Source organism: Rousettus aegyptiacus, unplaced genomic scaffold (assembly GCF_014176215.1).
Source record: "Rousettus aegyptiacus isolate mRouAeg1 unplaced genomic scaffold, mRouAeg1.p scaffold_m13_p_11, whole genome shotgun sequence".
Taxonomy (NCBI): domain Eukaryota; kingdom Metazoa; phylum Chordata; class Mammalia; order Chiroptera; family Pteropodidae; genus Rousettus; species Rousettus aegyptiacus.
This window is the reverse complement of record NW_023416286.1, coordinates 75692954-75717251: the sequence shown is the minus strand read 5'-3', so window position 1 is coordinate 75717251 and position 24298 is coordinate 75692954. Positions and strand designations below refer to the sequence as shown.

At 33.5% G+C, this 24298-nt stretch overlaps 1 protein-coding gene across 5 annotated transcripts in view; it reads left to right on the top strand.

Moving 5' to 3' along the window:
- Positions 1 to 24298, top strand: part of PIBF1 (progesterone immunomodulatory binding factor 1) — a 146971-nt gene that overhangs the window by 41267 nt on the left and 81406 nt on the right. For all 5 annotated transcript variants that reach the window (XR_001595447.2, XM_016133400.2, XM_016133396.2 and 2 more), the window contains exon 10: positions 2585 to 2683. Coding sequence is in view for 4 of the 5 variants with exons in the window: in XM_016133400.2 (XP_015988886.1) it covers positions 2585 to 2683 (99 nt within the window). In the remaining variant the exon portion in view is untranslated. The remainder of the gene's footprint in view (positions 1 to 2584; positions 2684 to 24298) is intronic.

Sequence of the window (24298 nt, the reverse complement as noted above, 5' to 3'; positions counted from 1 at the left end):
GAATAGTGCCTATCACATGGTGAGCATTCTGTTTGATATCAGTATTTTGTGAATGGAAGAATAGTTCAGTTTATCTCTCTCAGACTTAACTTGAAACATTAAAAGTCAATTGATAAAATATCTGTACCTCTATGTTAAAAGGAATTATGCTGCTTCTTATTAAAGTGCACAGGTTGTGGGTGAGGTTTTGGCTGTGTGGTACCTGATGAGAAGTATGGGTTTACACAGAAATCTTACCAGCAGACAGCTGTGAGGACCTACGGTAGAAGCCTGGCCTTTTAGCACTTCCCCCCTGTCATTTCGGTTTTCTCTTTTTGAATTGCCTTTATTTGTCCTTCTAGGTCCAACTTTCATCTCTTCCCTTCACCTCACCTCTGTTCCTCCCATTAAAAGTAATCAGCTCCTCCTCTTTTTAGCCATACAATTTTGTTTATGCGTTCATAGAGCAATAATTCTAGTTAGCTGGATGGTATAGATTGTGGCATGGTGAGTGCACTGGTACCCTCTAATTGTACCCCTTCTTGTAAGACCTAATGTTAGTTTAGTCTGAATTTTATTTCATTCCCTGTGACTGACTTTTCTTTCTAATGTCGATTATTTCAGGAAAGGAAATACAGTTAGGGACTAAAGTTTCTCCATCTACCAACTAAGCATTCATGATTAATCAGTACTATAAATAAGATCTATTTGGAATTTTACTACTGAAATAACATATAGAATAATGAGGTTATATCTGAGAAATGAAAATTGCAACCAATTTGTGATGATTTACTGACTAAAATATATAGATGTCTAGGAATGGAAAAGATATAAATGTTTAATATACTTTGAGAATTTATTCTGTGGAGAAAATAAAAGTAAATTTTCATGTTTCAGTTGGTTTGATAATTGAATATTTTTGAAGGACATTGTAATCAGAATGATATTAGAAATGACATGCTATTTTGTGATCTCTAGCATAAAATGCACTTCCACTTAAATAATAATATACAGAACTTATTTTCTCTTTAATAAGAGTTATGTATACTCCATTTCCTTTTAAATTATTTTATTTCCGGCTTGTAAACTATTTCACCGATGAATCTCTATTGGTTGACATGTTTTAAAGTTTAAATTTGTTGCATCTTTCACACCATGGATAAGGCGACATTGAGCACCGGCACAGCAAGTATGACCACTTAGCATGTCTGTCCAACAGTTATTAGATAGACTTGTTCAAACTCTATGGGTGTTCACTGCTGCATACTGACATTCTCCATGAATAATAAAAACCAAATTTCAATGTCCAGTCCAGTTTTTTGTAGAGGATAGGTTGATCTGATGTTTTGTTTTGTTTTAAAAAACAAAAAACACTGTTTGGAGTAAGACATAGCCGGGCTCAAATTGTGGCTTTAACACTTAGGCCATGTGACTTGGGGCTAGGTATTTAAGCTCTTTAAAATTCAGTTTACTCAGCTGTAAAATAGGTTAGAAAATACAACATTAGGGATTTATAGGGATTAAGTGAGCAAAATTATTTATGTTGTACTCTATGTTATAAGTCTGTTGGAGGAAAAGATTTTTGATAAAATTGACTCTCTGACAGAAGCATACTGTTGGTATTTTTCTTTATTCACACTTCCACTTGGATTTAAAAACAAACAATATTTGATCTTTGAAGGGTCATATCTGGCTGTCTCATCTGCTAATTACTCAACTGTTGTTACCTTTCACCTTTTGGACATTCCCCTTAACTGTAATTAAATGTATCTTTCTCTCAGTTTCAATTTCTGCTGTCAGCAGTACTGTAAGTGGATGACTTACCTAATACCCTGGCCTCATACTTTCTTGAACCCTACCTGAATATTGACCATCTCAGCTCCACTTCCTTTAGCTACTTCCATGGCCACACCCTGGATGTGATTATCAATTAAAATTCTATTTGCTGAAATATGTACTGTTTTACCTCCAAATCATCACTCTCGAGGCCGCATCTCTAGTCTCCCATCTTGCTCGTACAGCTACTTCCACTTAATCTGTTTGTCGTCTCATCAGGACTTCATGTACTTCGTCCCTTCTACTTTCTTCTGTCAGCTCTTCTGTGTTACCCTCTCTTCCCTTTCTCTGCAGATGAGATCCCAAGATCTGTCACTTCTGTTCTTTCGCTCTTATCCCAGACTTCATTATCATTTTGATACTTGTGATATCTAAATTATATCTTTCACTTAAAACATTTTATGGAACTTTATTAACATCTCAAAACCTTACTTTTCTTATGGATAATATGTGAGTAATTACACTTGCCTCATTAGATTGGGGTACTAAAAAGTTACTGTTTAGCCTCCCTTCAACTCATGTGGGGACAAGTCATGGAGAAAGGTAACATGACATTTAGAGGTAGACCTTCTTTGCTCCTACTCTGCTGCATGCTGCTACAGAAACTCACCAAGCCAGGCATATTGATATAATATACAGTTTGGGTCGTCATCCTCTAAGGGGTCCTTAAGATTGACAGAGAGTCCAACTCCAAGCAAGTTCACTTATGAATCTTTAAAAGATGGATACTTATGTATTTGAAATAACTGAATGTATGTTTAAATATTAGAAATCTCCGAGAAGCAAGGGATAATGCTGTGGCTGAAAAGGACCGGGCAGTGATGGCTGAAAAGGATGCTTTGGAAAAACATAATCAGCTCTTAGACAGGTAAGCGTCCTGAAAATAGAAATGTTAAAACTCTTCAATTTTTGTTTTTATTACTTTATCTTTTAGAAAATATATTTTTGATAAAGTATAATTTTCATTTCAATTTCAGTATAATATGCATGCATTATTTTTGTAATATGTATTTATTTCCTACATTGAAACATGACAAAAAGCAATTAATCACCCTAGAGAGTTTCCTAGTACCGTTTTTGTCATTCTCAATCACTACTCCTCAAGAGGCAAGCTTTTTTTGATTTCTGTCACCACAGTTTAGTTTTGCTCTTTCTGGACTAAAAATAAATGGAATCGATACAGTATGTACTCTTCCTTGTCTAGCTTCTTTGACTCAACATTATTATATGTTTCATCCATTTTGTTCTTGTATCAGTAGTTCATTCTTTACCATAGCTGAGTATAAATATACCACAGTTTGTTTATCCATTCACCTGTTGTTAGACATTTAAGTTGTTTCCAGTTTGGAGGTATCATAAATAAAGCTGCATGAACATTTTTTATGTCTTTTGTGGGCATATGTTTTTATTTCTCTTGGATAAACACCTAGGAGTGGAGTTGCTAATCATGGGGCAGATGAATGTATTACTGTAAAAGTACCTGCCAAACTTAGTTCCAATGTGATTATTTCATTGTACACTCACTGGTTCATTTTTTTAAAAACCATGTGTCCTGATTCATGTGTGTTGGAGTGAGGGAAGAGAGAGAATGATTTATCGATAGAAAAGGATATTTAATAGCCTAGTTAAAGGGAAAGTCGCTGATGAATATCAAAGTATAGAATTACTTCACAGACCACTGAATTTTCAGTGGTTTGACTGAATGCAGAGTAAACAGTGGTTACCCTTTTTTTTTTAACTTGTTACTTTGAAATATTTTCAGACAGAAGTTGCTATGATAGTACATATAGTTTCCATATACCTTTCACATACCGGTAAACTTTGAAAATAAGCTCAATAGGTCTTTTAATTGTTAAAGGAATATTTGCATATTAATTTGATTTAAGCAACACATGAAACTAAAAATTAAGGCAAGTCTTTGTATAATTAAACTATCGTTAACCCTTTAGAGTATCAAAATCTTTTAGAATGGCCCAAAGTTTTGTACTTCTGAACGCACATCAACTTTATATACTTAAGGAAGAATTTTAATAAATATAATATCGAAGAAATCTTCCCTATAATGTGAAAATGTTTCCAAAGATCTTAATGTAAAATAAACTTATAAATCAACTTTTTATGGCAGTGCTCTTACAATCTATCTTTAAAGTATCTTTTATTATGTATAACCCTTCTATTTATAAATCTATATGATTTCCATTAAAGATTTACTTGGCTTTTTGGTAATATGGTTTTGAGTGTGATATATTTAGTAATGGCTCTAGAATAATATTTATAAACAAACTAACAGACTTTACAAGAAAGCATAAGATTTTAGCTAGTTAACCAGGCAGAACTTCATAACTTGCTAACTTTGGTATGTTTTTGTGAATTTGGAGAGAAGGGGATAGTAAATCTGACCTTAAAACTGTCTATCTTATATTTATACTAAGCTCTGTAATCTAAATTTTTGACGACTGAAATCCTTCATATCCTATTCATCCAAAGACATATTTATCCTAAAGACAAGAGGATACCTGAGTATCTAAAAATATCTTCTCAATTACTGAGAATTCAATCATTTAATGTTTTTAAAGTACATAGAACAGTGTCTTGCACATAGATTGTACCATACAAATGTTTGCTAAGACTATGAAATGTTTGCTATTATTATTATAAAATAATTTGTTCAATTATTTCTGTTATTAAGTTTTACTAACTGAATTTTTGCTACTCAGAAGTTGACATCTTTCCAAATCATTTCCACTATAATATTGAATAAACTGGAACAGCTCATTTTCAAACTGCCAGATGAGAGGAACTTTATTCTTAATTCCTTGAAGCGATAGTAAAACCTTGGTTATTCAGAGCCTGATTTTCAGCCTACCTTAAATACTTCCAGTAGTTTTAAAATCAAGGTAAAGAAAGAGAAAAAGAAAGTGTTTCTAGACACACTAAAAATAACCTCTGAGCAGCAAATAGAGGTAAGGCTCACACCTTTAAAGGACATTATAGGACTAAGCATTTATTGAACAAATAAATGAGAATAATATATGGCGATCTAAAACTCAAAATAAGTGTGGGCTTTAACAAAATGCTTAAAACTGCTAAAGGTAATTACCTATTTTTTCAGCTATAATGTCGACAAATGAAGGGGAACAGCCCCTGCTTACAATTATGATGTTGCTAAATGACTTCAAAAAGTAGGATTCTTGATGTCCCCAAAAAAGTAGGATTCCAGGTGTCCTCACAATTTCGTTTTTGCTTAATTAATCTATAAATTCAGTACAATTATTGTCAAAATTTTTTTAACTTTTTATTGAAACTTGAAAAATTAACTCTAAAGTTCTTTTTCAGAATTGCTATGGCTATTCTTGTGCCTGTTCTTATACCATTATGAATTTTTATAGTTCTCTCTTTCACATTATACCTTTCATTCATCCCAAGTTTATTTTTGAGAATGGCATAGGTAGAGAACTAATTTTTTTTAATGAAAACATCAGTTTTCTTAAGTTAAACCATACATTTTGTCGAATTCAATTAAAAATACTAGCAAGATTGTTTTTTTTAAGGCTACATTCTATCTTCCTCTTTCGTTGGGTGATGTAGGTATAGCACAGGCCTTTTGGGATCCGAGTAAGGAGAAGTGAGTTAGGGACGCATTTGGATTAAGTGGTTTGCAGTCACTTCTATTTATCATTAAGTTTTTGCTAACCATTTCTGAGTGGCTTCCAGGAATAGTCATTGTCCACTGTGCCTGACCCCCATGTGTAGAGAGAGATAGGAATGTGTTTCAGGTACCCATTACTGCAGCCAGGTGCCGTTGGCCTTCTTTCTTTATGAAGGCCATTTTTATCCTTTATTTTGGAGGAGATGCCATGGCATTTTTCAGACCAGTGGGCATTTAAACTATTTACTGATGTTGTGGGTTCCTGAATTTTTTAGGGCTCTGTTTTGTTCCCTCAGCTCTATTACGGTATAATTGAGAAAAATGTAACATATCGAAAGTGGACAACGTTATTTGATATATGTACACATCGTGAGACTACCTCCCCCACACTGAATTAATTAACACATCCATTACCTCATATGTTTATCCTTCCTTATGTGTGAGAACATTTAAGTTTTACTCTGTTAGAAAATGCAATTAAACAATAGTGTTATCAACTATAGTCACCATGTTATACATTAGATCTTCAGACTTTTTTCATCTTACAGCAAGCTTTTTTTTTTTTTAACCAGACATATCAAAACTCTGATTTATTTGGAAAAAAATTAAATAAGTGGGTTTCTGAATAAGAACAAAAAATTTTATCAGGTTGCTGGGACATCCAGTTAGGTGAAAAAGAAGCTTTGGATTCATACCTCACATTTTTTGAACTCAGAAATTGTAAAAGTAAAAATTAATAAACTTGGCTACCTACAAATAAAAAATGTTGGTGTGGCATTACTGCCATAAAGAAAGTGAAAAGACCTGCAATTTAGGGGAAAATATTTGCAACTCTTATCAGTCATGTGACTAATTTGTAGGAAGACCTTCCTACAAATCAATAATAAGTAAAAATTAGATTACGATTAAAACTATAGTGATTTTTCTCCAAAAGCTGAAAGGTTGATAATACACTATGTTTTCATTGGTGTGAAAACACAGGTAATCTCATACATTGTTAGTGGGATTTTAAATTGGTACAACCTCTATGAAGAGTAATTTAATAACCAGTCAAAAGTACAAATGCACATTGCTCTTAACTCAGGAATTTCACTTCTATTACATTATCCTACAGATATTCTTGCTAGGTACAAAATGACATATATGACAACTTATTCTTTATAGCATGGGTGCTTATTATGAAAGAATGAAAACATAACCAGAAGTCCATTGACATTTAGGCAGTAGCTTGATAAGTTCTAGTACATGGATGCAGTTATAGAATAAAACGTGTAAGTATGCAAAAGGAATGAAGCAGCTCTATATCTTGATGAGGAAAAGTCGTTAAGATGTTGTTGGGTGAAAAAAGGCAAGGCAAAGTACAGAATCATATGTATGTGACAGCACGACCATGTATGTGCACCATTTTTTTTTCACCTAGTCTATATATATATCATGCTGTCATTTGTATATGAATTAACAATACAAGACATACATGTGCATTTTATATTTGTATGTATTTGCTTGCGATATAGGAACACTTATTACTTGTGGAACAGGAAATCAGGTAGCTGGGGGACAGATGTTGGATATAGAATTTTCTTAAAATATTGAAATATATTGAAATTTGTGACAATTCCAACCTTTCCAGGTTGTTTTCAGGCTTAGATGTGAAAATATAAGTGTGTTTCTTAGACGATGCTCATTAAGCACCCATGCTTCTAGTGGTTTTTAAGATTGCTATTGGAGAAAGCAAGTTTGGCCTGGAGTTAGGATAGATTCTCTAAGAATAAATCAAAGCAGACTACATTTCCATTTTTAAATAGAGATATTACGCTAGTAAAACATAGGAATGAAGTTAGTGTGCAAGTGATTTGCCAAGACTTTCCATGATATTCTAAACAAAATGAAGAATATATGAGCACAATTCGAGGTTAGGTAAACGTACTAGTAACTGTTGAAGGGCTCTACCCAAATGTTTTTTAGAGAATCATTAATAATCAAGAGGTGAGTTTATAATGACCATCAGTAATGCTTTGTGGTATTATATTTAGTACTGTATTTCTACATTTTTGTCAGTGATTTGGGTATAATTGAAAACAGCTTATAAGACAGAGAAAAATAACATTGAATTACAGAATGAGGATCCAGATAACTCATTCTAGGCAGAATTAATTGACCCGAATGAAACTTAATGAATAAATATGATCATACACTTGGGTCCAAAAAACATTCGTTATTAGTATAATCGAATTGAAATGTAAAAATAAATATTTAGAATTGAAATGCAAAAAGAACTTGGAAGATTTCAATGTGGAGATATTATCCTACAGTAATAGAAGTTATATCTAGGATGTGGTTGGAGATTTCTTTATCTGTTGAATCAAACTGAGATTTAGACACCCAAGCTTTAAACCCAAGATCTTAAAAAGGAAAACGACCAAAACTGTGGAAATGTCCTAATACTGCTTAATTATAAGTATCTACAGATATTTGAAGGGTTCTTATATGAACGAGCTGGTTTTCTGTCTTGGTCAAACAAAGTAGTAGAAGTGGGATAACTGGGTAAAAATTACAGGAAAGAGTGAAGGTGAACTTTCTAATGGAGCTTTTCAGAATGCCTTAGCATCTGGCATGTTCTCCATGAGTAGAAGTGTTTAGGCATTAGCTGCCCAAGCATTCAGTAGGAAAGTGCTTGTAAGGACTGAAGCATCAGGTGGGTAGCTTGATGACATTGAAGTCTGTTGATCCTGACAACAGCTCAAAAGAGCTAATATTAATACACTGGTTGAGTTACCATGCAAAAGGAATGGTGGTGAATCCAAGTTATTTTTGAGTATTATTTTTTAAATCTCTGAAGTTTACTTTTCCTGTGTTTTTTTTCAAAAATAAAAACCCAGTGTTTATTAGGACTGCTTGAAAAGGACACTGTATTTTCAGAATATCCATTGAAATAATTTTGAGTGTAAATGGCCTAGAAGGTTTTGAACTATCTATTTGGGGACTATCACATGTACTTTTGAATATAGTGAAACCCAAGAAAAAAAATTTTTATTTTTTAGAGGTTGAACTTTTAATGCTCATGTATGTAATTCTGCTTCCTTGATTCAAGATTGGAGTAAACAAAAGTGTTTGAGTTTTTGCATGGATTGTGCTTAAGCTTCAGACATGCCTATGCAGTTCCCTTATCAGGTATAATTAGCCTCAACTTTTTCTTTTATGTTAAAAGTTTTTCTTTATCAAATGCTTCATTTAATGATTAAAGAACCTGTGTTATTATAAAGAGAAACGTAAGTAAGTAGTATGCCACTTTTAAACATGAATAAAAATACTTTTTACTCCAGGACTTTAATTTTCTACAAAAGAATTGACTTCTCTCAGGCGTCTAAAAGGCCCACATATGTCCCAGTTAAAACTCAATAATTTAGTAACAAATACCAAACTTTCATGAACGTGAACAGTTATTACCTCCTGTTCTGTTGCTTTGAATCTCTGTAAACACTCTAAAGATTCTTTCCATGAAAAGGGGGAAATTTTTAAACTCAGTCAGTGCGAATAGTAGAATCAGTTGAACACACTATCACATCTATGGGAGCCTACATGAGAAACCTATATGGGAATCTAAACTAAGCTTATCATCTAGAATTAATTTTAATATTTCTTGTTATTATCTTAACTATTTTAAAATGTATATTTCATATTTTGAAATATTTGAAAGTTTTCATTCAATAAGTAATTTTAAATTATTATTACTTGAAATTATGTTTTCAGTCCTTGCAGCTTTTCTGATTATGATAGTAGGATTTTGTCTTCATTTGTCCTTCTAGACTACAGCAATAAGAGGTGAGTAGAGTCAGTGGTTTTTATGTCATACTAGGTTAGTTTAAAGCTTAACATAGAAGCCAACTTGTCCTGAATTTCCATTCGGTACTTTATCCCCAAGATTAGAATGGTTTTAGTGTGGCTTTATTCTTCCTTTTCTCATACTTTCAATATTTTTTTATCTTTGCTGATCAGTCTTTTAATCTGCTACTGGCTTCTTTAGCAGGCAAGTCAGTATTTGTATCATTTGCAAAATAAACCTAATAGAATAAAGGATGCTGAGATTTGAAATAAAAGCTATAATATTGTACTTAAACTTTGTTTTACTTAACTGTGATAATTTTATTCATTTTTTTGTATTTCATGTTTATATAAAATAATCACATCATAATTTGAATGGGGAAATTTTCTATTTCTCAAGCCTATATTAAGTTACTCTTTTATCTTGTCATATGTCATGAAAAAAAGAATATACAATAAATTCGTACTTTTTAGGTGAACTTTTTTAGTATCTAATTTTTTTGTTTGATAATTTACAAAATACTCTCAGTGGGCCACTAATGATTTTCTAGAGTTTATAAAATTATCTTTTCTGTGTTACTTGCTTTCTCTTATTCCCTGCAATGTTCTATTTTCCCATAGCTTTGCTTTTTTATATTGAATAATCTAGCCCTACATTCTAAAATTTTCTTTGGCTTTTAAGCTGCTGCTCCATCTGACATATGTTTGTTCACTTGTGTAGGATCCTATCTCAAGCTATGCTCATTACTTCCTAAATTACCACAGGTGATTCTATTCCTTTCCTCAGTAAAGGCTTTGGAATTAGTAGTAATACAGTGTCTATGAAAGCATTAAGAAACTTATTGCTGAGGTGAAAAATATCTTTTCCTTTTCAGTCTAGACATCAGGCTCCGAAAGGAACTAATAAGAATCTCCCATATTCAGATCACAGTGTATAGATTTTAATTTATGCCACCTCTCAACCTTCTTCCTTTTTCTTTATTAGGAAATAAAGAAATTAGTCTGATCTGAAATTTCTCATCCCACCAAGAACAGTGGCCCAGAGAGTCCTTTAACTATTCATGGATAATTTATTGCTTATAATTGGTCATAAGTGGTATAGTTCTAAAGTGATATACATATTCTCCTCCATCTCAAAAGAACATATCTAGAATATTTTTTTGTGCAGCAAGTCAGAGTACACACACACACACACACACATACACACACACACAAACACACACACACAGCAATTTGATATTGTTTCCTATAAGTCTTTTTTCTTAAAGTATTGGGGAGGGGACTTCTGTGGTCAGAAAGGATATTTACACAATATCAGGAGAATTAATGATGGATGCCAATGTTCTTAACCTGCAATTCTGCGGGACAGAATATCTTTATATAGAAATGGACTAGAATTATCAGCGTATATTGTGCATATTTTGCGTGTAAATAGAACAATTGATATACAGAAACGCTCTCTCCATACTAACTGATATAAACCTCTTCTCCCCTCAATCCTGAATAACTGAATGTGTCATTTTCAAGGGAACAATCCACTTTTTACCTTGTAAAATCAAGACTGTGCTCCAACATTCTATCTTGGTCCCTAGTCTTTTTTTAATTTATTTCAAGTAATTCCAAGAATGATGCAAAGAACTTCTGTATCTTTTACCTAATATCATCCCCTTATAAAATTTTGCTACGTTTGTTTTATTCTCTCTCTCCTTCCCCACCACACATATTATTTTTCTCTGAACAGTTTAGTCAATTGACTGCACTATATACTTTTATCTCTTAACAGTTTATTTTTTAGGAATAAAAATATTCTCATATAACAGTACATTTTCAAACATAGGGCAACATTGATAGCAGTACTATTACCCATTTTTGTCATTCATCCCAATAATGTTTTTTTATAACAGTTTTTCTTGACACAAGATCCAGTCTAGAATCACGCATTACTTTTACTAATCATGCCTCTTCAGTCTCTTTCAATCTGGACCGGTTCTTCAATTTTTCTTTTCTTTTCTTTACTTTTTTCTGTTTTTTCTTTTCTTTTCTATTTTGTTTTCATTACATTTGGTCCTGTATGTTTCTATGCATCTATGTACCTATGTATGTATCTACCTACCTACCCATCTATCTATCTGTCTATCAACCATTTTCCTCCTGGGAACACGTCTTCTACTCAGCTTCAACTCTTACTTTAGAAAGTGGCTAACAATGTTCTTCAACTCAAGCCACACCTTTTCTTAAGTCTTATAAACTGAGATTTCCAAAGCTACCCTATTGACATTTTTATCCGAATATCTTTCTGGAACTTTAAACTCAGTATTTCTGAACAAACTTTGTTTCCTCCCACATTCACCTCTACCAAAACAAAAAAGTTGCTTCAGCTGACTTCTCTTCTATAAGTTGTACCTCATTTTTAAGCTATTTCTTTTTGAATCTTCAGAATATAACAATCCTGCCCCATTGTTCCTATGTATAATCACTTGTCAAATTTTATGCATTCTACCCCAGTGGTATCTCTAAAATATTCTTCACTCCTGTTGCCATCATCCTGGATTAGCTTCTCATTACTTCTTGACTGCTGTCATGTTGTAATTGTGTACAGCACGTCTTAATCGGTCGCTGCTTCTTTCCCCACTCAGTTAATCCTCTTGCCCAGACCTGTTCTTCCTCTCATAGTTTGGCATTCTGACTGACATCATCATTTGCCCAGGCACTCAAACAAGAAAGCTGGTGATTTGCAACTATCTTTTCTCCCTCACCTCCCTTCCCCTGTATTCAACCAACAAATAATTATCGATACCTACCATGTGCCAGTCGCTATGCTGGGTGCTGATATACACCAGGAAACAAACTGGAGAGTACCCCTGCTGAGAGTCAGTTGAAAGAGACAGAAAATAAACAAACAGACATATAATTATGTTATAATTATATATTTTGAGGATTGCTATGAACTAGGTTGTGTAAGGAAGAATAGTGACCTGGGCAGGATTTACCATGATAGTCAAGAAAGGTCTCTCTGACACTAAAGTTAAGCCCATGACAAGTTGATTCTAATTTCTAAATATATCTAATCATTTCCCTCCTTTTAATTCCAAGTACCACTGCTTTAGACAAGCCTTTATTTCCTCTTGCCTGTACTACACATAAGTCTCTGAACTCTGTGATTCAGCTTAGTCCTTCCTCTCTGTTTTCATCACTCATTCTTCCAGAGTAATTGTTCTAAAGCTGAGAACTCTGATCACCTCATTCAGGAGAATGGAGTTAGACTGCACGGCACAGCTTGGTATTTAAGATCATTCTCAGACTGCCTGCCTCTCTTCAGACTGATATCTTTCTCTTGTTTCTCACCCATATGCTCCAGACAGATTGATCTCCTGCAGTTCTCTAAGTGTATGATGCTTTCTCTCTCACCCCTTTATAGTGTTCTTTTCTAGGAATGACCTTTTGACTTCCCTTGCTCATGTATTTTACCATTTATCTACTAGGTAAGATATCCATTCATTTAATAAGACTGAACTCAATGATCGCATCTTATTGCAATGGTAAGGTCCCTTCAGAAATACAAAGGCTCTTCTCTGTTTTCTAGCATAATATTGTAATTGTGTGTTTATTTACAAGCCTCTCCCTCCAGAGTATTGGCTTTTTTTGAGGTCAGAGACTTTCTCGTCTCCATCTTTGCTTCTCTCTCTACTCAGTGTCTTTGATATAAGTAATTCTCAATAAATATCAATTTCAATTGATTAGAATTTTTAATGTTGATTTTGACTTATAATTTTCCATTGTGAAGGCAATTTGAATGATGAACAGAGAGCCCAGGACTCTTCCTTATTTCACTAAATCAGCAGTTCCCAAATCTAGATGAATTTCCATCACCTTGAGAGATTTTTTTTTTTTTTAGAAGACATATTCATTCCTTTGTCTTCTACTCCTAGTCAATAAGGACCTCTGTAGAGGAAGCACAGGAATATGTATTTCCTACAAAGCTCCCCAAATTATCCTGATGTGCTGTTCCTTAGATGTGTGTTTGGGAAACGCTATTACAGCCTTTGAAAACATGCCATAAACTATAAGTACTGAAGAATTTCTAATTATTATTATCTATCACCAGGCCCTGCTTGGTGCCTAAACCAGCAATCTCAAAGAAGATGTAAGCTTCTACTCTAAGGCTAATGCCTTAGTACTCTAAGGTTTGAAAGAACTTGAGGAAATGTTGGTAGTTTTGTTTAAACATTGTTATCAGATCAAGTGCCAACAGTTTAGAAATAAGCAAATGTCCTTATTCTCTGTAAGGCTGAAGAGGAAAGATTCCAAAATATGTACATCAGTAAACTTGAATGCAACCCAACATAAACATTGTAAAACAGATTATTAAATAGATAGTAAGCATTTAGAAAAGAAAGTGGTGAAAACCAGACCAGCATTAGTTAACTAGTAAGTCTCAACAAACTACTTTTACTTATCTTTTGGAGGGAGGGTAGTCACTCGAACCCCTAGAGGAGGATGCCAGTGATATAAAGTATTCCAATTACAGCAAGCATTTTATCAAGGTTAAAAATACCTATAGACACATGGGTAAATGAGAAATTAATAGCTCTAATTAAATGATGTATTGAAAGCAGTTTAAATATCAGCTTCAAAGAATGTTGATTAGCAGACGAGCCTAGAAGGATATTGCTGACTAAATGTTTTCAGACTTTTCTTAATTTTAACCAGTCATTGGTTAAACCAGATTGGTGAAACCTAGATTTCACAGTGAGCCTAGTGTGATTTCTTTTCAAATTTCACATTTTAGACACACTTTTATTCAGTTAATAAGTTCAACAAATTGAGCACCTTGTACCTGTCATGTACCCCATTTTGATATCTCTCCCCTCATTCCCAGTGATTAACAAGGAAGTAACTGTAAGTTTGCTAGTTACATATAAAATCACAGGCAAGGAAACTGAGCTATGGAAACTAAGAGGGATTTATCTTTAAGTGAACTCTGTAATGTTAAGTTGATAGAGCACTTCTAAAGGCGTAGATTTTGTAAGAGCATTTTTATGACATTCTCCACGTGCTTATATAGATAAAAATAAAATGTAGAAGAAACTCTCGTCTCCTCCATTGGTACCTCAATGTGGTGTCATAAATTTCAAAGAATATTGGTCAGATATAGTGTAACCAGTAACAAAATGTAACAAAGTGTGGCAAGAGCATTCTACAGTTCAGTCGATAAGAGTATGGTGGGGTAGACAGTATGAAGAGGAAATTCCACCAGTGTCCCCTAAGGTCACACTCTATTAGAGTTTTCTGCAGTAATGGAGGTAATCTGTATCTGTCCTGTCTACTACAAAAGCCACCAGCCACACTGGGCACTTGAAATTTAGCTAGTATAACTGAGAAACTAATTTTTTTAATTAAATTTAAGTAACTACTTAAATGAAATGTCGAGCTCCTCAACTGTCATATATCTGCAGGAATGCCAGGCCGGAGGAGAACTGTGGCTAAGCAGGTGCTCTTCTAAACTGGCATTCCTTATTTTTCTTCCATGTGAATTTAGAACTCACCAGAAGTGAAGGGGTATGAGAAATACTGAGTAGCTGCAAAACCAATGGGCGGAGAAAAATGCTTGCTGCTCTCATGGGTTAAATGGGGGTTATTTAAAATCTGAGGGGTTATGATGAAATTTTTAGTCTAAACTGACTTTTCATCAATATGATGAACTCTTCCAGAAAGAGGAAAATAAGTACAAAATATGAGAGGCAGCAACACCTGCATACGTCCCTCCCAGAAGCTCGACCCTGGGTACAGGAATTTAGAGAAAACACAGTTAAGCTTCCAGACTACTTAAAATCCCAGCTTTCTCTCCTCTTTTAAGCATAGGAATTACTGAGTCCTAGTCCTTCAATTCGTTGCATAATGGGATCATCCAAACAACTTCCTGTTAGACAAGAAGGAGGCAAAATGCAGGCCTGGCCAGAACTGCCTTCATTCAAGCATTGATAAGTGATGAGGGGGCAGAGGAGACAAGTGTGGGACATGGAAACACTTTTTTCAATGTAGAGAGACAGCAGAATAATATAAAATCTGCAAAGATAAAGATGATATTTTGAAAGATCTAAGAATATAAAAAGGTTTTAGACTATAACTTATTCAGAACTAAGAAAATTTAAGAAAGCACAGAATCTGAAGCCAAAGATACAGTAATAGAATAAGACAAAAGGAAAATGGCAAAATTAAGGAGAAAAATTGCCTGGATAAATGATGTACAAAACTTAAAAAGGTATTGGCAGGGAGAGGAGTGTCCAGAAAACGGAATTGAGAGCTTGAGGGGGGAGGTTTAAAGAAGAAAAAACAAACAAACAAAAAAAGGACAAAGTGATGAAAACAGTTCGAGAAGTGGTGTTTTAACATGGACAGACAGCATATCCACCTTCAGAAAATTAGCGTGCCAAGGGAAGAAAACAAAATGGAAGGAGAAAAATGTTTAGAGGTACAATAGAAGAAAACTCTAAAATTAGGAATCTGCAGTTTAGCAGAACTCACCACATTCTGGGTGGTAGGGAAAGAATGGAAAACAGCAATGTAGTAAATCCAAATGAAGTTACTAAATAAAAATATTAAAGGAACAGTGTTAGACACCTCCTAACAGTGGAGGAACGAGTAGTAGTATCTGAGTTGAATAACTGTGTCATTTACTGAGGAAAAACTCAGGTAGGGTAAAGGAGGGCAAATGTGTGATGACGGAAGGAAAGCTTGGGTGGCGAGCACACAGTGCTGTATACATACGACATAGTAATTGTTCACTGGAAACCTATATGATTTTATTAACCAGAATCACCCCAGTAATTTTAATTATGATCAGGTTGACTCAACTTTCTCCTCCACAACTGTATGCTTTATTTATTCATTCATTCACTCATTCATTCATCATTTATTCATTCAGCAATTTTTATTAGCCACCTGCTTTGTGCCAAGCACATCCTTGGGACTGAGGTTGAGAATTTAACAAGACAAAAGGTTCTCCATCTCAGCCAGAGGAGAGAAGGAGCAATTGGGGGTACCGTTCATAAACTATATGAATGTCTAACCAATGTACATATACTCGAAACTGATAAAATTTTAAAAATATTTAACAAAAAGGTTCTCTATCTCAATGGAACTTGCATTCTTAAGGCATCGATCAGAAAGTATACAAGGAACAAAATGAAGGCAATTTTAGTAACAATTATTTGAAAGATATAAAACCAAGTGTGATTCAGGGAAATGAGATTATCTAAGAAGTGACATTTTTTGCATTTCAAGTGACGAGAAAGGACTAGTCATGTGAGGACTGGGGAAACCTGTTACCCGTGTGGCCTTCCTGAAAAACCTGCTTGAAACTGTAACCTTACCAAAGAACTCATAAATTGAGATAGTCAAGGTATAAAAGAACTAAAAGTAAATATTTAATATAAAATTGAATCTTAACTATTGTTATTCAGTTATAAATTGTACATTGTAATAATCATAATTATTAAGGGAAAATTGCAACATAAAAGTATAATTTAACATAAGAAGAATCAAAAATAGCAACTTGCAACTAAAATTAGAGAATTGATGGTAAGAGGAAATAATATGTATAAAATACTCTATAATTTCTTCAAACTTCATAAGAATGAGTAGTTTTATCAAGAAATGTATATTCAAGCATATAACTTAAAGTCATGAATGAAACCATTAACAGATGATATGCTATAATATATAACATGATATACTTTGCGTATTACCAGGGGACGTGGGGGAAGAAATCACAAATCTTAAAATAAAAGATAGATAATAAAACAAACAGCAAAGAAGTAAAAAAACAGAAAAATATAAATTATTAAGATAGCGTAAAACAGTATATCTTTTCTAACAACAATTATAAATGTGATGAACTCACTGTGCGTGTGTGTGAGAAAAATACAGTTGGGACAAACATATATTCTTTTCACTGTAATAAGTGACTCAGATTGTTTTAAGATGAAAAAGATAATTTAAAACTTCTACAATGGTTTATTAAAAATTGTTTAAAAATAATAAATCAGGATCTTGAGACTCCCTCTGTAAAGACAATGTGTACACTGTGAAGATATGTCAGTGGGGTAAGGACAAAGAGGGTAAAGTGGTAAAGGAACAGTCATTCAAGTCTATGATGACGGGAGACAAGACTCCAGGTGGCGAACGCACGATGGCGTATACAGGTGTTATAAAGTCTCTCACACACACACACACACACACACACACACACACACACGTATGTATATACACATTTTTTAAAAAAGATTTGCTCAAGAGCCTTAGTGTCAAATTTCTATTAGGAAAAGTGCTGTTGTCTTACTTTGAGTTACATGCCCAGAGGGCTCAATTGTTGCCAGAGGTGATGGTTATGTTTATAAAACAGTTTGGGTTTAGGGATAGTTTCTAGATAAAATTCCTTGATAAAGTAGTTCTGAACAGATACTACAATGAATTGTTTACTACAGTTTCTGATAACAAATAATTGATGAAATAAGGAAACAAAACTCACAGAATTTAAACACACTAGAATTCATAAACACTTTTTGACTGAGTCCAACTTAAGGCTATTAAAGTTATGATCAAAGATATATTTAAGTGTGTGGCTCCTGAACTCGCTTATAGAGAATGTTGGTAGTAAGACCAATGTTTCAGCTTTATTGATCTTATAGACCCTGGGGGCAGAGATGGGGTGAAACGTATAGGTGAGTTACATGAGCTGTTCTCATTGTAGCCAGCTGCCTCACAAAAGTGTAATTTTGGGTCACAAGTGTAGAGAGTAGATAGAATCAGTACAACTATGTAAGTATTGCTAGAAAAAATACCCAAGTACATGCCCTCCTGGTGACTTATCAATAGCATCATATTTTTAAATGAAGGAAAGCACATTATTATATGTCAACATACTTTTAGGATGCTTTCTTAGAAATCTAGGTTCATAGTTGGCCATTATGTATGTGAATTGAACGAAAGAGAGAGAGTTCATACAGCTTTCTTTATAGGCTGCTACTTTGTTGCTTTGGGGGAAATTTTCATAGATTTACATTTGGTAAATATATCCACATCCAAAAAAAGATATGTATTAAAAATTGGAATGCCAGCTGACTAAGTCAACTTATAAAAACTTTAGGGAAAAGTAAGATATTTTCCACGATTATTTTAAAATATGATGTTTACTGGAAGGAAAGTCCAAAGAATTACCACAGATGAAGTGTGAGTGTATTTCTCCCACTTGTAAATGAGCTCTTATTTCCTACAGTGTATATTCTAGTCCACAATGAGTCATTTTCAACATGTTTCAATTTAACTCCTAATACATTTTTAAACTTGGCAGGCATATTTAGATGAACATTACTTCCAGTTTTAGAGACTGCTTCTAAATTATGCTTCACTATTACAGTCATCATGAAAAGTTCTTTCAGTAAAAAGAAAACAGGATTTATTGGAAGTGTATGTTTAAGGGGAGCAAAAAATTGGTTACCACTGAATAAAAATCAGATAGTTAAGCTTTTAAAAATTTTGTTACTACATAAACCCTCTTAACATCATTTTTTAAAAGTCATAGTTATAAGGTCCTTTTCATTGATAGAAGATACTTAAAAGAAGAAAAGATTTATCCCAGATAATAAAGTTAATGTTTATTGATCTCTCACTATACCTAGCAATATTTAAGTGTTTTATACGTATTAATTTTTTAATGTCCACATAATGGTAGTTTATTTTCTACAGATCATTCAGGCTTTGTTTCTGTTATAAAACCTGGAGCTTGGCACATTTCTGGACATATAACTAGAGTTACATGAGTGTTTTTAAAAGCTAATGACTTTATGGAGAATCATACATGTTACCAATTCTTGATTCTTTGGCAGATTTCAGTGAACCAACCTGTTTGTTGCTACTGTTTTAATAGTTTTTATTTTTACTATTATGATTTTTACACTGTGCTTTATTATTCTTAACACTTTAAAAGTTCCTAAAAGTTAGAGTTGAGAAGAACTTAGAGACCATTGAAAACATTCCATTCATTTTGCAAATGAGGAAGCAAATTCTGAAGATGTTATAGACTTGCCTTCAGCTATGCTGTTATTAGGGGCAGAGCCGGAAGTAGCCGTCTGTTCTCTTCGTTCTCATCCCAGTTGTTCATTCTGCCACCAGCTACGTCAGACTTTTAGAAAACAGTATATGAAGCACAATATGTGTGATGTTAAACAACTCAATAGGTACATTTTTGTTCTCCAGTATACATATTTAAAACAACATAATTTAGAATGATACTGGATTAATGTCCTGTGGCTGCCAGCATAAATTTCCGCAAACTTTGGTGACTTAAAACAACAGAAATTTGTTGTCTCACAGTTCTGGAGGCCAAGTCTGAAACCAAGGTGTCTGCAGGGTAATACACTCTTTTACAAGCTGTAGGACCAGTCTGTTCCTTGCTTCCCCCATCTTCTGGGGGCTCCAGGCATTTCTCGGCTTCCTTGACTATAGCCGCATCACTCTAGTTTCTGCCTCTGTCTTCACATTGCCTTTTCCTCTGCATATCCCTTAGAAGGATATATGCGATTGCATGGAAGGCCCACCCAGACAGTCCAGGACAGGCTCTTCTCTCATGATGTTTAACTTAATCACATCTGCAAAAGACCCTTTTTCCAAATAAGGTAATGGTCACAAGTTCTAGGGCTTAGGATATGGACATATATTTCAGGAAAAGGCCACCATTCAACTCACTACATATGCCTTTTAAGTCATTTGAATTAATATTCAGGTCCTCCAATAAGAGTAACATTTTATTTTTAAATTTTCCAACCAGAATTTTATAAGGTGTCAACTCGTGTAGAGGTGATTAAAATCCTATAAAGTTGGATTATTTTTTCAACCTACTAATGTAACATTTAGCAAATTACCAACTCTTAAACAAATGGCCCCCTAGAGATTCTAGACTCTGTACCGTATGATAGATGACATATGTTTATTATGAATTAAAAGTTATCCTACATGATTTTTAGTAATGAGGACATTATAGGAGTGACATTAAGGGTTAAGGAAAATAGTTGGACATTTTTAAGACACTGTAAAAATTTAGCTTTATGATAAGCTATATTAATTTCATTTAGACCATTTAATTGCTTTTTTCTATGAATTAAATTTTGCTTTACTATATTTGAGATTCATTAAATAAGATCTTGACTGCTTTAATAATAAAAATAACTATTTCATGTATTTTTTTGTTCAGATTTTTCTTTTCATTGAGCAAACTTTTAGCCCTTCTGGTTTTAATAAATGTTTTTTTGTAACCTATATATTTCTATAGTATATGCCACGTATGTATTCATTTAGTTTCTCCTATTGTAGAAGTTATTGTTACTAGATGTGAAGATATTGTCAATTCCTTTTAGCCATTGAAATTGTTACTGTAAAGGAAAGAACGTAACCAATATGTACAATTCTGCACACCACAGAATTAAATGAGATTTATTATACAGTTTTAGGTTCTCAATAAATGTTAGCAATGATTACCATCATTTAGTTAGTTGATTTTTAAAGTAAATATATCTGTGTTCTCTGTTCAGTATCATAAAGATAAACGGTTGGGAGCAGTCTCTGACCAGATCTGGTAAAACTGTTTCCTGCAGATGGATAACCTTTACTGGTACAAGGCCTTCTAGAGAAGGAGGTTCCTTTCCTCTTCTTACTATAAATTTTAAGGGTTAGCAATTCACTTATTAGGATTTGGGATTTCCCTTGCATATTGCTGAAAGTTTAAAAAAATATATACATGTGTTTTTTTAAAAACTTAAAAGGTAATTTGTCTTTATTTTACAAATGAAAAGTCTATGTATTTGTAAAAAGTAGAAAATGAGTTGATGTATCTTCAGACAGCAGGAATTAAGTGACATCCATGTCTCTATTATTAGAATTCAGATGTTTTCTTTTAATTCACTGGGACCCCAAATGTGAATTTTTATTAGCTAGATTATTCATAGATACTCTAAATGTAATGATGCCTATCATTTCTAAAATTCCATATGTCCAAAATCACAGAGATGAAATATGCCCAAAGAATACATCTCCCCAGCTGCAGGCAAGAGTGCACCTCAATCATTCTGGCCAGATAGGCTGTTCGTATATAAACCTTTAAGGGAACTCTTGTACCTGGAAATGACAATGAAATGCTAGCTTTGAAATAGTTTTTTTAAAATAGTTTACAGGAAAATCAAGGTATGGTTCATAGCTTGTCATTTATGAGAATGGAATGTTCTGTATGTTTGTGCCACAAAACATGTCTATTCTCATTCATCATCTTTTGCCATTGGTTAAATTCAGCATTTGATCCAGAAATAACTCAACAGATGTTTAAATAAGAAATAATGTGTTGCGAAATTCAATCATTTGTATATAGTAAACATAGATTTTTTTTTAGACCAAAGTAATAGCAGTTATAAAACCAAAATTGGATTATTTAACTAACGTGCTAATCTCTAATTTTTGAAAATTAGAACTATAAACTGAATGATTCTAAAAGAAAACAAATTATTAGCTAGTTTTTCATGTTGCTAACTACTATCTACTTCCACTTGGTATCCAGGATAGCCAATATTGCCTCTGAATTTTTATTATAAAACTGCCCTTTCCTGTCACATTCAGCAGTCCCCTTAAATATTAAGCATTCCACTTATAAGAAATTTGTAAGTTCTGATTGCTTTTCTAAAGGCTTATGTACCAGTTTTCATCCCACAAATTTTAGGCAATACTACATTTACCAAGCAATAGCTGAAGGTTATGGCTCCTTAAACCATGCATAATTCTTTGATGATAGAGAGCACTAAAGCAGTGTCAAATTCATTCATGGCTCAAACTTCTCATGGGCTTTCAAAACAAATATTAGCAATAGTGATTCTTGAGCTTCATTTAGACAGCACTGTGAAAAAAAGCATCTTTTTCTCTATGAAGTTTATAAAAATTGATTTTATAACCACTTTTATGAATTTTTAATTGCACATACCATCTGATAAATGTTATAAATCTGTATCTACATAATTGCACATAAAGTAAAATTCACTATAGCTAAATTCATTTTCCTTTACCATTTTATAGTAGAACCTAATAGAAATTAATCACCATGATTGCCTCTTCCCCATGAGAATTGAGTCTTTGTATGCCAATTCTGTGAACTCTTCTGTTTCTCTTAATTCTTTGACATGTGGATGAACCTAGGGTTTTCTTCCTGTCAGTTCCAAATGTTTAACATCGCTTGCCTTATTTCCTTTTATTTTAAATGAGAGCCAACATTACGAACTCTGCACTTTACTGTGTACATCAAAAGGCACAAGAGAAACATATCTCTCCCCATGGTTTCAGAGGAGAATGTGGAGAAAAATATGTATGTTGTGCTCAGATTTCTCGTTGGTAGAGTTTGGACTAATAAAAAGTTAAAATACCTCCCTAAATTTTTCCTATGTTGGACTAGAAATTATTCAAGTAAATATTCATTGAACCTTTGTGCGTGACATCTTAGAAGAACTTTAAAAGCACTAAAAGAATAAATGTGTGTACATATTTATATTTTAAAGCAAAATATTATATATCTTAAGGAGCCTGTAGTGGTCTATGAATACTCTATTTTAAGGGAGTATTTGAGAATGACCTTTTAGAAGAGGTGGTATATGAAACATATATTTATTTGAAGTGTGAATTTTGATGTGCAGATCAATGCCCTTCTCTCTGATCTGCATTCCAGAAACTTCAGAAACCTTTCTACACATAAGAGGGGGAAAAAAATTAAAAGATTATCAGGAAAAATAGGTAATTCAGTGTACAATTAAGTCAGAGGTAAATAGTTTCATATTCTGATAGACTGGGATGTCAGAATAAAGAGCTCATATTTGCTACAGCGAACAATGAGGGATGGCATGATGAAAACCACATTTTAGAGAATCAGCTTGGCAGTAATATATGGATATCTATTCAGGGTAATTCGAGATATCCTGAATAGGATTGCCTGCGCTCTAGGTGAGAGGTGACAATGGCCTAAATTAATCTGATGGCATAGGGGATAGATGGGAAAATTGGTTTTAGAAATTTTCTAAAAGGTGGCTGGTGAAGGTTTTTCTACCCTGCTCTCACTTACACTTCTTTTCAGTCTTCTGCAATATGTACACCCTAATGTATTTAGTCTCCAGGAGCCAGCCTGGGTTAATGGCATTGGGGTTTAATGGCTTCTCTTAAACTTTAAACCTATCACATTGTTCATCCCTGTGTACCAGAGACCTCTGAATTGAGGTTTTCACCATAAACCCTGCTCATAACATGATCATAATTTTATTTACTATTTGCTACTGCTACCTTTGCACCTGTCTTTTTCAAGATCATCATGGTCAGGGGTGCTTATTTTAATGGATCAATAGACATTTCTTGGATTTCCCTAAATATCATCTAATAGCTCCCAATTCCACAGTCTGCATACATTGAGTACAATATAATTTATGTTTAAGAGTACCGTTTGTGGTGGTAGGTTGCCTAGGTTATGATACTATTACTATTATTAGATGCACAACTTTGGGGAAGTTATATAACTTCTATGTCATAGATTCCACATCTTTAAAGATAATAGTAGCTTAACTCATAGAATTGCGAGGTTCAACAGCGTTTGTCACATTATATATTACCTATTGTGGTTATTGAAGGATTCAGTACCTGGTTAGATTTTAAAGTATCTTGGAAAGTTTTCCAAGTAGTTGAGATGACAGTGATTTTATTATCAGAAATAGGACTTTCAGAAACAGAACAAACTCATGGGTGAATGAAGGTTATTATTTTGATTTAAGACTTGTACTCGAAGTTCTAAAGCACCAATCACATCACTTCGTGAGGTATATGAATGTCTAATCACTGTGTTGTGTATGTGAAACTAGTATAATATTGTATGTCAACTGTAATTGGAAAATAAATTAATTTTTAAATAAATTAATTAATTACAGCATCAATCTTGTGTAA